Genomic DNA, 15,884 nt, shown 5'->3' with positions numbered 1-15,884 from the left:
GACCATATGGTTTTGAAAGTGTTATCTATTAGTACATAAACCTTGCTCTACAACTGCATCCCTTTTTCTGTGCCCGCAGCACAAAAGTGGTAGTCACATTGTTTGCCTAATGCATTTCTTTTTCCTCTGCAATTTGAATTTTGGATATTTGTAGGAAATTATATTGGCAATGAAACAGCGGTGGTAAAATTACAGTTCAGAAGAACAAAACAATTTATGATGAACACCTGCTAGATATTATACAAGGCCTGTAAGTAAAAAAATTCCTCAATGGTGCAATTCAATACTGTCAGGTGAAATGCAAGACCACAAAAGAGGTTAGATAGTTTATTGACAAGATACTCGCATGTCAATCAGCGCAGGGAGCCCCAGTAACCGCACAGAGGGGTGTGAGGGAAAAGCAGACAGTCTGGTCAGACACCTGATCCAGGCTCAGTCCAGGGCCATCCCTGCCTCAACTTTAATACTTCTCACTTTTGACAGCAGGTTATATTTATATAGTCATGCCCACCTGGTTACACACCAAACAATACAATGCTGCAGTAATTAGAAGCTCAGGTCACCATGACCTGATGATCATCAGTGGAGGCAGGATGCTTGCTTTGTGCACTCCGACTACATCACGTGCATCGAGCCATGTCCTTGACTCTTCGCTGATCTTCTAAGTCCTCCCCTTGGTACTCGTACATCACAACATGGTGCGTTTCTCTGTACAAACTGCTGGGACCGCGTTCCAAAACTCTGAGTAGATGATTTTACACGTAGTTTTTCTTTCACTTCAATCAGTGCTTTAGGGGGAAAAAAAAAACCCAGCCAAAACCCCACATCCTAGTGGTACAGTTATTTATACTTGCAGCAGCACAGATATTTTTGTGTTAAAAGATTCTTATATAAAAGTATATTTCCTATTATTTCCATATTTAAAAAAAAAAAGAAACAACAACCTAATGCACAAGTATTCTTAAATTCCTTCCCCAATATAATTTGAAAATTCATACTGTGTTTTAGGAAGACTTGAAATAATGTACACAAACAAAGATTACCTGAAAACACTGCCTGAAGGAAGACAATGAGAATCAAAATGGCAATATGCCATCAATAATGCTCAGAAATGCAGCTATTTTGAGGTCAGCATTTCTTTTGTTCACTTAGGTGTCTCTATTCTGGCTGATTCATATAAATCCCAAAGTAAAAAATCATCAATAAGGTGCTTCATTAAGACATGGAAAATAGTCTTCAGTCTTGAAGAGGACTGGAGGTTCATAGAGCGTCTGTTGTTGTCGTGAAGAAGATGATTTCTGCAAATTAGATAAGTTTATTTTTCACCTACTTAAAAAAGCAAGTTTTAAAACAAAGCCTACAAAGCTAAAATGCAAACCAAGAAAAAGTTTTAAAGGACTATCTCCTTAGTTAGGAGAATTTTTAATCATAGTGCAGATGAGTCTGGCACATTCTCTATGTTAGTGAAGAAAAGCAGCCTTTGATTTTTGCTATCCTATCACCTGAACAGACTCAGCCCTGGAAAGTGCATGATACGTCAGCTTTGCAGGAGCCAAACAGATTCATTTTCCAGCTGATGGTAGTCATTGTAACTTTTATTATTCCAAGGCAAATACCTTTACCTTTCCTGCTCCACTCTTTAAGTTCTCTGCAGAGGTTTCCTTTTAGTCAACCCTAGCTTGTGTTCTTATTTACTTAGCTAAAAAAGCCTTCATATGGAAACAAGCCTAGCAAATGTTCCTTTCCAGAGGGCTGCTGCTCCTGCCCAGCTTCTTCATCAAGTATATGTTAGAATATATTTACTATGTTGTATCATTAAAAACAATTTAGTACAGGACTGGAAAAGACTTGCTATACTGTTTTTCAGGGAAAGTGTCTACATTTCTTTTAAATATTGACCATATTGTTTTTTTGCTATACCAAGTAATTTCTTAAAAGAGACAACAGCAAGGACCGCTACTTACTATCCTGTCAGCCTCCCTGCAGGTATGTAATTCTGCCCTGCAAGACAGAGCTGGTGTGTGTTCTTGATATATGGTCTTAACTAGAAGGCTTGAAATCAAGACTTCGCTCATTAAAAATTCTTTTGGACTCTTCATGAAGAGATTTTGATGAACTACTTTGCAGAGCTCTTGGTCAGTTTGTTCACAGAGTTCTTCAGGTACATTTTTGCCTGTCTAGAGTGAGGAAATCAGAGTCTTCACCAATAACAAAATTAAAAGCATACCAAGTATCATTACTATACTTGGATTTTGGAATGCTTTTACAGTACCAAAATGAGGATATAACTAAGCATACCTACAAAACACCTAGTTGAGCTGCATACTTGTACTTCATATGAAATAAGTACATAATCTTCTGTTATAAACAAAATTCCTGGCTTATGACATATAAATTATATTTCTCTAACTTTACAATATTGCTGCTTTCTCTGAATTAAGTTCATTTTACCATTCAATTTTTAATGAAATGAAAAATATAAACAAAGATCAGACCTATAAATAGTGGATATTATCAATGTTCTCTGTATCAGAAATTTTGCCAAATGTAAACTGATTTTTGAAATCAAGGTTCTGTTTTTAAAAATTATTTCCTACTGCCCTGTGAGAAAACACCTCACAAACAAGGGAAACTAAGGTCACAGTTATCCTGCAACTCATGATGCTGATCTAAAAGGCAGTATGTTTGCACATGTGCAAGAAGGGGCTAATTTCAATGCAGTGAGGAAGTAGACAGGCAGGCACAGTACCCACAATTGTCTAAGCGCAAATTTACAAATCATAGAATCACCAGGTTGGCAAAGACCCACCGGATCATCGAGTCCAACCATTCCTATCAAACACTAAACCACATCCCTCAGCACCTCGTCCCCCTGTCCCTTAAACACCTCCAGGGAAGGTGACTCAACCACCTCCCTGCGCAGCCTCTGCCAGTGCCCAATGACCCTTTTCGTGAAAAAATTTTTGCTAATGTCCAGCCTGAACCTCCCCGGGTGGAGCTTGAGGCCATTGCCCCTTGTCCTGTCCCCTGTCACTTGGGAGAAGAGGCCAGCTCCCTCCTCTCCACAATCTTCTTTCAGGTAGTTGTAGAGAGCAATGAGGTCTCCCCTCAGAACTCCTCTTCCATAGGTATTTCTGCAGCTGCTTAGTAGGCATTTTTACCTTTTGAGAGTCTACATCCTTAGTGATGTTAGAAATCTTAGAGAATTGTATTTTACACTGCCTGTTATTCACAAGGGAAGAACCTGGGGCAAATTCTGAAAGTGAGATTAGAAATACACTGTTTAAAAGAAATACAAAATATACCCTTTGTGTAAAGAAGCAGATACATTTACATGGGAAGAAAGTGAGGGGACTTGACTGAATTAAAATTGTAGCAAGAAAACATGAACTACAGTTACAGTGTAAAAGACAAGATTGGTATAGCCTTCCTTCCCAAAGGGGTGACATATCAAGTGAGTTCATTAATGTTAGGAATGAGGAGTACTCTCTGTAGGCATTTTCATTCCAACATGCTTGTGTTAACTAGTGAAAATAGATACTTTACATTGCAACATTTAATATTACTGCAGAAGAGTGACCTGCCTTTTAGTTCATGGATTAATACCAGTAAATTCTCAGGACTGATTTTACTGCTATCCACACTCAAACCAAGAAACTACTGGATATGCCAGGTTCAGCTTGCTGATGCTTTCGAAGACTATTCACCTTATTAATTGTGGAAATACTGCTAAGCTGACAAAGTGTTCCCATGCAGCACTAAAAAGGCACTTTATTAGAACTTCCGAACTTTTCAATTGAAGACTGTAATTCTGTGGTTGACAACTGGTTTTAGCAACAAAATGGAACACACCTTTTGTTGTTGCAATTGGCCTGTAAATAGCAGCTTTGCATTGTTGGGATTTTTTAAAAGAAATAATTACATCGTTCAACTTCAACACCAAAGAAAATGACAGAATGCAAAGTTAACTAACTTAAAAGACTACACAGAAAATAGCAATGAAGAACAGGTTTAGAATCATAAAATCAATCATAGAATGCTTTGGGTTGGAAGAGACCTTTACAGATCATCTGGTCCAACCCCCCTGCAGGAGCAGGGACATCTTCAACTAGATCAGGTTGCTCAGAGCCCCATCCAACCTAACCTTGAATGCTTCCAGGGATGAGGCCTCCATTACCTCCCGGGAGCAACCTGCTCCAGTGTTTCACCACCCTCATTGTAAAAATTTCTTCCTTAACTGAGTTTTCTGAACTGAGTCTTACCAAGAAAATCCATATTCTTTCTGCATCTCTTTTTCTCTCCTGCCACACATGCTTACAAGATGTAGGAACACAAATACTTCAACAGTTATAGTCATCTTCCTCTGCTTCTCTGCAAACCTACTTCATTTCAGTTTTTTTGCACCTGCATTGTGATACAGAAGTCTGAGCTAGCGTAGGGTGAATATTGGAAAAGATGAACAGAATTAGGGAGCTGACAAGATTCAAGGAGGAGTGCTTATAAGTAATGTATGGACAGGTGATACCAAAAACTATCGGGTGTAAAGAAAACTCTTTTTTCTATCCAGAAGATTATTTAAAAACTAACACACAGAACCAGTTTTTAAGAATAAGTATGGCATCTCCTTGAAACATACTAAGGAAAGCACTTCAGGTCTTCTGTACAATAACAGTCCACATATAGTAACAAGAAAAAGTAGCAAAAGCTACATCCTTAGAAAGTTTAACAAGGTGTTTACACTATTACTGAACTATCAAAAAGCCTTTATTTTAAAAATATTGTGCGATGTAGCTTTTATTTCCCTTTTTGGTTACATTTCTGCAGTGATCATCCTAATTGCAGTACGATCCTTTAAGAGCATTGTCTGCACAGGTTTTCCTGCTTGCTTTGTAAACCATCACGGATGCTTTACTAAAGGCTCACTCATTATGTGCTTATTTATGTCCATCATGTTCCCTTCTTTGGTTACTCTGACAAATCCTTGTAAGAATTTTTGGGTTTTTTTTTTTAGTTTAGATTTTTTAGATTAAGCCTGAGAACTTTGCAAAAATCCTAATACAAGTTTAGCAGTTAAATTCAGATATATGTGTAGCAAACATCTTAATCATCTATGCTGGTAAGCATATTAAGCTGGTCACATGACAACCAAAGCTTACTTACATTAAGGAAGGACGGAATGCTGATCGTGTGCAAGATTTTCTTGAATGTGCTTGGAAAAGCTCCAAAGTCTGTTTCTGCCTTCACGACCCGTTCTTCCAGTCCAGCTACGCTATTTCCAATCATCTTCACAAAAGCCTAGTGAGGAAAAAAAATCCAAAAGAAATCACAGCTTTTTCACTGGAACAGGCTGCCCAGGGAGGGGGTTGAGTCACCCTCCCTGGAGGTGTTTAAGGGACGGGTGGACGAGGTGCTGAGGGACATGGTTTAGTGTTTGATAGGAATGGTTGGACTCGATGATCCAATGGGTCTCTTCCAACCTGGTGATTCTATGAAATTAAAACAGGTTTATGTATTGCATGACAGTGGTGAAAGGTCCACTGCTTAAACCACTGAATTACAGAACGGCTTGGGTTTCAAGAGACCTTAAAGCCCATCCAGTTCCAACCCCCCTGCCATGGGCAGGGACACCTGCCACTAGATGAGGTTCCTCAGAGCCTCATGGGGCATCCACGACTTCTATGGGCAAGCTGTTCCAATGCCTCATCACCCTCACAGGATAAAAATTTCTTCCTCATATTTAATCTAAATCTCTCCTCTTTCAGCTTAAAAGCACTACCCCTCATTTTGTCACTACTCCTGATAAAGAGCCCCTCCCCAGCTTTCCTGCAGGCTCCCTTTAAGTACTGGAAGGCTGCAATAGGGTCTCTCCGGAGCCTTCTCTTCTCCAGGCTGAACAACCCCAACTTTGTCAGCCTGTTCTCATATGGGAAGTGCTGCAGCCCTTTGATCATCTTTGTGGCCTCCTCTGGACCCGACCTAACAGACCCGTATCCTTCGGGTGCCGAGGACTCCAGAACTGGATGCTGTACTCCAGGTGAGGTCTCATGAGAGCAGAGTAGAGGGAGAAGAATCACCTGCCTCGACCTACTGGTCACACTTCAAATAAGGAGTCAAAACATCCATGCTCTATTTTCCTCTCACCTACACATCTATTTTATTGCTAGAAATTACTGAATCATAGAATCATAGAATAACCAGGTTGGAAGAGACCCACCGGATCATCGAGTCCAACCATTCCTATCAAACACTAAACCATGTCCCTTAGCACCTCGTCCACCCGTGCCTTAAACACCTCCAGAGAAGGTGAATCAAAAGTCTGCTAAAGCAGGTTAAATCTAATAAAACCATCAGTCTTCCTTTTCCTATCTGCCTTTCAAATAACTAATTTAGACTATAGAATTTAGACTTCTGTGTGCCTTTCTATTAAAAGTGGGACCAAAGATCTGCATTACAGTTTTCAAGCTTTACCAGGGATCAACAGACATCTCATTCTACTGGTCTCCAAATAGCTCCCAAGACAATGAATTCGACAGATACTATAAAAAACTCAAACCAACCAAGCAGCCAAAAAAAAAAAACAACGGCAAACCAAGCAGCACCATTGCTTTCTGAAAAAAAAAACATGCCTGCCTTCCTTCAAGCAGTAATTTTAAAAGATAATATTTTTTTAAAGTTTTTTTTTTTTATTTTAGAATGCCCGCATTCTCGAGAAATTCCTAATAAATTGCATTCTCTTTATTAACCCTGAAGTACTGAAGCCAGACTGGACATGGAGAGCAAAACAGATCTGAGCCCACTCCACGTGCATGCATGCATGCACACAATTATAGCATATTGTTGATTCTTCCTCCCACTAAGAAACAGAATACACTTAGAAGAAATAAAATACATACCTCTAGTTTGTCAATCTTCCTGTATATCTGTCTCATTTCTGTAGCTTTTGTGTAAATTTCAGGTATACTTTCATTGACAACTTGAGAGGAATCACTTCGAATCTAAGATAATTCAAAGAAATAACATAAAAATCAACTAATGAAACAACACGTTTAGTAGATTTCATTCTGGAAACTAGAGCTGAGCTCCAATTAACCAATTAAAACTCATAGTTTAAAAATATCAGATTAGTATAAGAACACTAAATCTAAACTAATAAGCTAGCTTCTTTGTATAGTTTAGTAAGTGCCCGAAAGAAAAATTATTTTGCATAGGCAAACATTTTCCTTTATAGTTACACTAAAAATAGGCTGCTACAGCCTTATCAGAATTAAGAGATGGAACATTTCCCAAGACATAGTACAGAATCAGATACATTAAACTAAAATTTTCACTTATACTTCATTACTTGTACATTTGCTCAACTTTGCTAAAAATGCCAGGCCACAAAACCTTGTTTTGTTGGCATAAAAAAAAGCAAAAATGTTCCCCTAGAGTAGTGCAGGAGAACAACATGCTCTGGGCTTTAAAAGGCAGCCTGTACACCATTGGTCAGCTTATTAGAACTTTCCATTCAGCTCCCCTGTCTCCCCTCATCGAGAAAGTGAAAACAAAGTTGACTTTCTAATGATAAAGGGGCCCCTAAAGACAAATCTAGCTTTGGAGGTTTGGCAACTCTGATTAGATACTCGGATTACAAAAAACACAGAGGATGTCTTTATGCATTTCCAAGAAAAAGCAGAATATTATTTTGTTTGTTAAAAGAGCTGTCATTGTGCCATTCATAATGGGATTCTGTGCATGGACAGATCATGGAATCATGGAATGGTCTGAGTTAGAAGGGACCTTAAACGTCGTCCAGTTCCAACCCCTCTGCCACGGGCAGGGAAACCTCCCTCTGGATCAGGCTGCTCAGACATACAGATAAAATTAAGCGAACATGCAGTTATACAGCTAAACAGGCATAATTTGCTCTGACACGAAAGTTCAGTAGTTTTCATCCCTAACTTTTCTAATTATCAGAATAAGTTTATTCTAATTATTGAATGTGTTTTCATACTGGAACCTGCCCAGCCCACAGGGTGCTTCCTACCTCTGCCTCACTGAAAAACTCATAGAATCATAGAATCACCAGGTTAGAAGAGACCCACCGGATCATTGAGTCCAACCATTCCTATCAAACACTAAACCATGCCCCTCAGCACCTCGTCCACCTGTCCCTTAAACCCCTCCAGGGAAGGTGACTCAACCCCCTCCCTGGGCAGCCTCTGCCAGTGCCCAATGACCCTTTCTGTGAAGAATTTTTTCCTAATGTCCAGCCTAAACCTCCCCTGGCAGAGCTTGAGGCCATTCCCTCTTGTCCTGTCCCCTGTCACTGGGGAGAAGAGGCCAGCACCCTCCTCTCCACAACCTCCTTTCAGGTAGTTGGAGAGAGCAATGAGGTCTCCCCTCAGCCTCCTCTTCTCCAGGCTAAACACCCCTCAAGCGCACATTAAACTGCTTCTGGGCCTCAAAACCACAACCCCAGGCGAGTCACACGTACCATGTCCAACAATCCCACAAATTCATCCACTCTGGTCAGCAAATCTTCGAGACTCTTGTCTAAGCTTTCTATCTGCAAAACAGAAGATGCCTCAGAGGGACCTGGAAACACAAACGAAGCCTCCGAGGGCCGACACCAGAGTGACACCAGCTCAAAGCAAAGCCCAGCGCCTCTGGGCCACGTTGGGCACCCACGATGGGACAGAGAATCATGGAATGGCCTGGGTGTGAAGGAACCTTAAAGATCATCCAGTTCCAACCCTCCTGCCCTGGGCAGGGCCACCTCCCAGCGGATCAGGCTGCTCAAGGCCTCATCCAGCCAGACCTTGAGCCCCTCCAGGGATGGAGCAGCCACTCTGCTGTCCTCCTGGGCTTTCAAGACCAGGCTTTGAGCAACCTGATCCAGTGGGAGGTGGCGGGGGGAGGTTGGAAGGGGATGATCCATCAGGTCGCTCCCGCCCCAGCCCACCCCACGCCTCGGGGGCTCCGGCGCTGCGGCCGCACCTCCTGCCTGAAGAGGCTGCGGTCGGCGAGCAGGTACGCGGAGCAGGCGGCGGCGGTGGCGCTGAGCGACGCCTCCCAGCCCTCCTCCTCCTCCTCCTCCTCCGGTTCCCCGAGGCCCGACGCGCTGCTCTGGCTCTGGGACACGTTCCCGCTGTCCGCGCCGGGCACCTCGCCCACAGCGCCCTGGTCACCGGCTCCTGCGGCCGCCATCGTGTCGCTGACCCGCCTCCTCCTCCTCCTCTTGCTGCTGCTGTTCCTGCTGCTGCAGCTGCTCTGCTTCCTGCTCCTCCTCCCGCTGCTGCTGCGCCTCCTACTCTTGCTCCTCCTCCTCCTGCTGTGCCTCTTACTGCTGCGCCACCTCCAGCCGCTTCTCCTTCTCCTCCTCCTCCTCCTCCCTCTCCCTCTCTTCCCTCTCCGGCTCCTCCTCCTCTTCCTCCTCTTCCTCCTCCTCCTCCTCCTCCTCTTCCCTCTCCTGCTCCTCCTCCTCCTCCCTCTCTTCCCTCTCCTGCTTCTCCTCCTGCTCCTCCTCCTCCCTCTCTTCCCTCTCCTGCTCCTTCTCCTCCTCCTCCTGCTTCTCCTCCTCCTCCCTCTCTTCCCTCTCCTGCTCCTTCTCCTCCCCCTGCTTCTCCTCCTCCTCCCTCTCTTCCCTCCCCTGCTCCTTCTCCTGCTTCTCCTCCTCCTCCTCTCCCTCTCCTCCTGCTGCTTCTCCTCCTCCTCCTGCTCCTCCTCCTGCTTCTCCTCCTCCTCCCTCTCTTCCCTCTCCTGCTTCTTCTCCTCCTCCTCCCCCCTCTCCTCCTCCCCCCTCTCCTCCTCCCCCCCCTCCTCCTCCCCCCCCTCCTCCTCCCCCCCCTCCTCCTCCCCTCCCTCCTCCTCCCCCCTCTCCTCCTCCTCCCCCCTCTCCTCCTCCTCCTCCCCCCCAGCCACCCTCCTGTAAAGCCCCGTTCAGGGACCGGGATGCCCCAGTTCCCACCGCCTCACCCCGGTTCTACTGGTAGCAGCTCCAGCGGGTAAAGGGGATCGTCTTGAAAAGACAATTAACGTAAAACAGCCTCAGTAATTGATGGAACACGAAAAATCGAACCTTTTTGCCGGCAATGCGCGCTCGCAGGCCCAGAAAGCGAACCGCATCCTGGGCTGCATCCAAAGGAGCGTGATCAGCAGGGCGAGTAAGGTGATGCTGCCCCTCTGCCCTGCTCTCCTGGGACCCCACCTGGAGTACCGTGTCCTGAGTGAGTCCAGCAGGGCCACAAAGATGATCCGAGGGCTGCAGCACCTCCCATACGAGGACAGAGGGTTGGGGTTGTTCAACCTGGAGAAGAGAAGGCTCTAGGGAGACCTTAGAGCAGCCTTCCAGTACCTGAAGGGGCTACAGGAATAAATAAATACGACAAAGAACATTTTTTCCTGTGAGGGTGGTGAGGTACTGGAACAGGTTGGTCAGAGAAGTCTCGGATGCTCTACCCAGAGGTGATCAAGAGCAGGTTGGATGAGGCTTTGAGGAGCCTGATGCAGGGGTGCAACTGGATGATCTTTTAAAGCCCCTTCCAACCCAAACCGTTCTATGACTGATAATGGCGCATGTTAAAACAAAGAGTTTTTTTTCTCCCTAGTTGATGGAAAGGAGTGAAAAATGTTTGTCAGCCTTAAAAGTTGTTTTGCAAAGTATCGGCTCCAAAGCCGATACCAGAATGCTTTGCTATTCTCAGCTTGTAACTGAAGTCCGGGGTAGAATCATAGAATCACCAGGTTGGAAGAGACCCACCGGATCATCGAGTCCAACCATTCCTATCAAACACTAAACCATGTCCCTCAGCGCCTCATCAACCCGTTCCTTAAACACTTCCAGGGAAGGTACAATACTTTCATGTTGATGTGTGAAATGCAACTTGCATTTCCTAACTCCGGGGATGAGTGCGGGTATTTTGTACCAACATCATTTATTTAGACATTCACTAAGTGGTCTCCTGGCAAAGGTTTGCACAATGTGGCACCGTGTCACTAAGCCCGAGGTAGTGTAGGTTTTTTTTCAAGGAGTCGAAACTCCCCTAGCTCCTCAAGGAAAGAGCAAGGCTGGCTTCAAACCTCCTGTGAGGAGCATCACAAACTCCTTGGCTCCCATGAGAACCAGTGTAACCACCCTTCTATAAACACAGTTCTGGGAAGAAACATTATGGAAAGAAACTCGTTATCACTATCCACCAGAGGAATCAAAGTCCTCCCTGCTATTACAAAGGTTCTGTAGTTGAAGAGTTGTCAAAACCAGGTGTTTTGTTTCCACAAGGAAGTGAGACACTTCACAGGAACACGTGTTTGAGCATTGGGGAAAGGACATAGCGTAGATGTAAGACAGTGCACATTTTATTGCAGACAGGTCACATTTGCATCAGTTAAATAAGGTAAAATGAGTAGCTTCAGCCAGACAAATCCACTTACTCATAGAAGCAGTCTTATTTAAGATGTAACAATATTTTCCTGATAAGATGGTCTGATTGACTGAAGCACATCCAGCTATTCATGTTTTTTTTACTGCACCAATAATTAGAATTTTTTTAAAAAAATTGAAAACCTTTGGTAAAGTACAAACACAGTTTTAAGATGAACAGGATCAATATTCTATTCTTACTGTGCTGGGAAAAATAAGTACAGCTCCATAACTGCAGTGATACCTACAAGAGGTTTAATTAGAGTAAGTGAAAGAATTTTAAAATAAACTTTTAAAGCAAATCTAAAAGAAACACACTAATGTCCCAAACACATTTAACAACGAGCAGAAGACTGGTTGTTCCACAGGTATTCTAAATTAAAGACGATTAATTAGTCAACACATCCTTTGTCCAGCCATTACAGATTCCAAAATGGAATGTAATTTTTTCAAACCAAGACTTCTGAATTTTCATATCCATATAGTATTTAAGAAATGTCTATTCCACCATATAAAAAAGCTTTAATGTACTACAAAGTTAAAAACAAAGAGAAAATGGCACAAGCTAAAAGTAGAAAAATACATTGTAAAACATTTATATTTTGTTCCTTACATTGATCAAGAAATAACAAAATATTTTAGATTAGACCACTTCCATAAATTCATGGTGTTTTCGGAAGCAGACACTTATCAACTCAGTCACTGGTTACCCCTAGCCAGCATCCAGCAAACGTGTCTGACCATTGCAAACATCCAGTATATTCTAAGTTTGTAGAAATCCTGTGTGGACATTAAGCTTTATAAGTACTACAAGAGTCCAAAAATAACAGAAGTATTCTAAGCTAGGTTTGACAGTCAGTTAGCATCCCTCCTCTGTACAGCAATCAGCCAATCTTTTGTGTGGAACAACTGTGGATTTAGGTTGCCCCAAAGGTACAGCAAGCACCTGCGTTAGCTCTGAGATGAAGGGGACAGTCCTAGCACACTCTTCCACTATTGCATCCCTAAAATTCACATGAACCACGATAGTAAAAAAACCAGAGATGATGGTGGGGGAAAAAAACAATTTGAAAAAGAGGTATTATCTAATAAATATCAAAAAAAGAATACGTTTACACACAGTGGTGCTGGACCTAGTGTTAAGCCCTCATTGCAATGTTTCTGTTCCCCCCTGCAGCAGGCTGGGCTGCCTCTGACCAGCGGGTGGTGCTGGTTACTCACCAATCACATCAACACCCTCCCACAAAGCCCCCTTCGGCTTTTAAAAACACACATATATAGATATAGATATATATATAGTTTTCTTTGGAAAATGTATTTGCAGCATCTCCCTAACGTTGTTACCACCAGAGTAGGAAACCGCGACTTTTATAGAGCTTCTCTGGATTAGACATGAGGTTGCAAATACGGTGTAAACAAGTTAGTGGATGGTCTGTATGTAATGGTAGAAGGTCAGATGGCTATTAAGAAGCACTCTCTTTAAAGTGGTATTAGAAGAAAACCAGATTCCACTTCAAATGGACATGTCTGTTACTATTAAAATGTAATTCATATACATGCATGTATAAATACATCCACCCATGCATTCAAACCCATGTGTAGCACTGCTACCGGTAGCCTGTAAGACTGCTTAGATTTATACCAACCCAAACAAATTTGCTTTCTCACTTTAGGGCTGGGACATAAACCAGGTTTTACGCTCTGGCTTTCTCCTGATAAATTCTGCAGTGCATGGCAGTTTTATGTCTAACTCCAGATGCCACGTTTCCTAGAAAGCAACAATTTTCTGCACCCATGAGGTCTATGAGAATATCAGCTCTCTGTTTTGTGCATAATGTGTCGCAAGACTCAATTGTCCCGATTGGCACTTAAGACTGAAAGGAGAGTTGCAGGAGTTGCTACTAAAGTGTAATGACTGTTCCATCCTCCTCGATGCCTCCCCTGGGGATAACCAGACTGTGTCGGGGATCAGTTTTTAAGGAACTGAGTAATTTGTGGATGCTGCCGTTGCTTTCTCGGCCAGAGTTGTTGTTGAGCACCAGGTCCCTTTGAAGTCTGTGGCTAAGGCTGCTGCCATTGATCCGAGAGAGGCTACTGGAAGTAAGGCTGTGCAGTTTAGGAATGTGCTGTGGCTCCAGACCGCCTTCAATGACAATGTCAGCCTCTTCATCACTCTCCATTTCATCAGGGTGGAAGTTCTGCAGCACGTGGGATGTAGGCAAGCTATGGTGACTAGCAGTGCTGTCTGTAGACTGGCCAGAGCTACCAGACATCCTACTACTTCGAATAATATTGTTCCTCTGGTTTGCTGGCTTGACCGTGATAATAAGGTTATGGCTGTTGGCAATCATCATGTCTGTGACTTGGTCGAGAGTCTTTCCTGCTACTTCAATGCCATTAACTTCCAGGACTTCATCATTCACAGCCAGTAAGCCTGTGCTCTCCGCTAAGCCTCCAGGAACCATACGAGAGATGAAGATACCAGGTACTTTTTCTAGTCCATGAGGAGTAACCCTTACACTGGTGCCATCGCGAATGTAAAATCCCAAGGGTTTCTCACACCCGTGTCGATACAGCCTCACTCTCCTGTGCGTTTCAGGAAGAATGTCCACATCAATTATGGAAGACACTGGTCTAAAATCATGAGGCATGCTAATGTTAATGTGAGGACGCCGGCGGAGGTTGTCATTGCGGAGTGTCACCAATGCCTTCTTCTTCCTTGATAGTGTGTTGGTCCCAAAATTACTGTAGTCCACTTCATCTGAAAGAGAAACAGTACCAATGTATCAATCAAACAGAGAATAATTCATCTACAGGTCATTTTCCTCTTAACTCCGGTGCAGTAAAGCCACATTCCTATTTCTGCTTACTCTAGCCATTGTTTCACTTCACGTCCATCAGCACATCACTCAGAATAAATGAGTTGTTTTCAACGACTACCCATATTTCTTCCATATTTTGAAGGAAAATGACTTCCGATTATCTCAACTCCTGTTGTCAGCTGTGCAGAATGCAATTCCTGGCAGCTGCAGGCCTGATGTGCCATCTTAGATGTGAGACCATATTTCAAGAGTCAGATTGTAATTTTACACATACATCTCAAGTGGGTAAGCAGCGTATACACATTCCTAACCTAAAAGCCTGAATCAGGGAGTATTTTAATATCCAGTACACAGCCTTAACTGATAGCAGACCTTAAGTACACACGTGAAAGCAGGGTGTGACAGAGTAGTTGGATGTGTGCTTTTAGCCTAGCCATTTTCAGTAAGGAATTTATGTTAATATGCATCTCTCAGTACAGCACTTTCCCCTTTGGAATATTTTGCTTCATTTCAGCTGAATTTGACAGCAATAAAAAGTGCTAAAAGTGCCAAGCACCAAAAAAAGTTCTGTGTAAGCAAGCAGCCTGATAAAAAGAGAAGCAGGGAGGAAAAAAAAGCAGTTTTTAGATTCATATGCTAGGGATCACAGAACAGACATGGACTCACACACGCATTTCTGCCCTTGAGAGGAAGACTAATATGAAAGCAGCTTTTTTAGGGTCTACTGTTTAAGGAATTGTTTAAATATTTCTGTCTCTCTAGTGGTATCTCAAGGGCATGTGCAAAGTGATCAACTTTAAATCAGCCAAACAATATGACAAGTTATTCCATACAAGCAGCTCATGTTGTGCTTTGCATAAAAACTAGTCATGAAGTTGTTAATGTACAAAATGTGTCACCACATTTCACACTGAAAATACTGTGCATATTTTAAACATGAAGCATACGCTAGCTGGAAAACTATTTAACCAAGAGTTTAAGCAAGCTATCCCTTTTCAGATAACCTAGCAGACTTCCAGTTTACTCTGCTGTTGAAGATGAGCAGTAAAATACAGAAGTACAATTAGAGAATTGCCACTAAGAAAATTTTCTCTCTGACAAATTAACCCTACATAGTATTGCTTAAGGAAGTAAGGCAATACCTCTACCTGATAAAGGTAGGGGAAAAAAAAATAAAGCGTTAGTAAGAACAAACTCACTACATTTTTATTTCTTGCAAGGTCTCATTTTCAAGTCAGCTTTCAAGGCATATTACTGGCAGACTTCAATTAAGTGACATTAAGTCACACAACACAAAAGAATGCTAAGCAGCAACCTGATCTAACTGAGCCTGCTTGGAGCAAGGTGTTGGATTAGCTGGCCTCCAGAGGTCTCTTCCAGCCTAAACTATTCTGTGATCCTACCTAGTCTTCTGGGCTGGAAAAAATTGTTTCAAGGCTTCAGAAAGACTATTTCTGACTTCTCCTGGAACTTATTTACAGTGGTTGTACTAACACCGAGAATATCACAAAGCATCTAGAAGATCATCCTGAAGGAAAAGCTTCTGTGAAATAAAGACAGTCCTGGGACAAGTTTGTTGTGTTTAACTTCACATCACCTCTTTTCTCCTAGGCAGTTCAGAGCCATACCAACTGCACAGGTCCTACTGTGTTATTTAGACT

The 15,884-nt window shown here is 42.8% G+C and overlaps 2 protein-coding genes across 3 annotated transcripts in view; both read right to left on the bottom strand.

The window, feature by feature from the left end:
* Positions 1–264: 264 nt before the first annotated feature.
* BLOC1S4 (biogenesis of lysosomal organelles complex 1 subunit 4) lies at positions 265–9,240 on the bottom strand. The gene is made up of 5 exons (XM_069853318.1): positions 8,980–9,240; positions 8,477–8,548; positions 6,894–6,995; positions 5,161–5,295; positions 265–1,298 (listed from the first exon to the last, which is right to left on the bottom strand). Exons 1-5 carry the CDS (start codon positions 9,187–9,189, stop codon positions 1,200–1,202), a joined length of 618 nt encoding a protein of 205 aa, XP_069709419.1. The 5' UTR covers positions 9,190–9,240; the 3' UTR covers positions 265–1,199.
* Positions 9,241–11,333: 2,093 nt separating this feature from the next.
* The window catches only part of PARD6G (par-6 family cell polarity regulator gamma), a 67,797-nt gene continuing 63,246 nt past the window's right edge, over positions 11,334–15,884 (bottom strand). For both annotated transcript variants that reach the window (XM_069853308.1, XM_069853309.1), the window contains one exon: positions 11,334–14,162. In XM_069853308.1, coding sequence (XP_069709409.1) covers positions 13,303–14,162 — 860 coding nt within the window. In that variant the 3' untranslated portion in view covers positions 11,334–13,302. The remainder of the gene's footprint in view (positions 14,163–15,884) is intronic.

Source organism: Phaenicophaeus curvirostris, chromosome 3 (genome assembly GCF_032191515.1).
Source record: "Phaenicophaeus curvirostris isolate KB17595 chromosome 3, BPBGC_Pcur_1.0, whole genome shotgun sequence".
Lineage (NCBI taxonomy): Eukaryota > Metazoa > Chordata > Aves > Cuculiformes > Cuculidae > Phaenicophaeus > Phaenicophaeus curvirostris.
This window is presented reverse-complemented; position numbering and strand designations above follow the sequence as displayed.

What these genes read in the sequence shown, in the direction of transcription:
- BLOC1S4 (XM_069853318.1), bottom strand. Translation starts at nt 9,189, where the DNA reads ATGGCGGCCGCAGGAGCCGGTGACCAGGGCGCTGTGGGCGAGGTGCCC. An exon ending in TTGTGGGATTGTTGGACATG is followed by an intron (nt 6,996 to 8,476) that starts GTACGTGTGACT and finishes GAATTATCTTAG; the next exon opens with ATTCGAAGTGATTCCTCTCA. An exon ending in GGAAGATTGACAAACTAGAG is followed by an intron (nt 5,296 to 6,893) that starts GTATGTATTTTA and finishes TTTCCTCACTAG; the next exon opens with GCTTTTGTGAAGATGATTGG.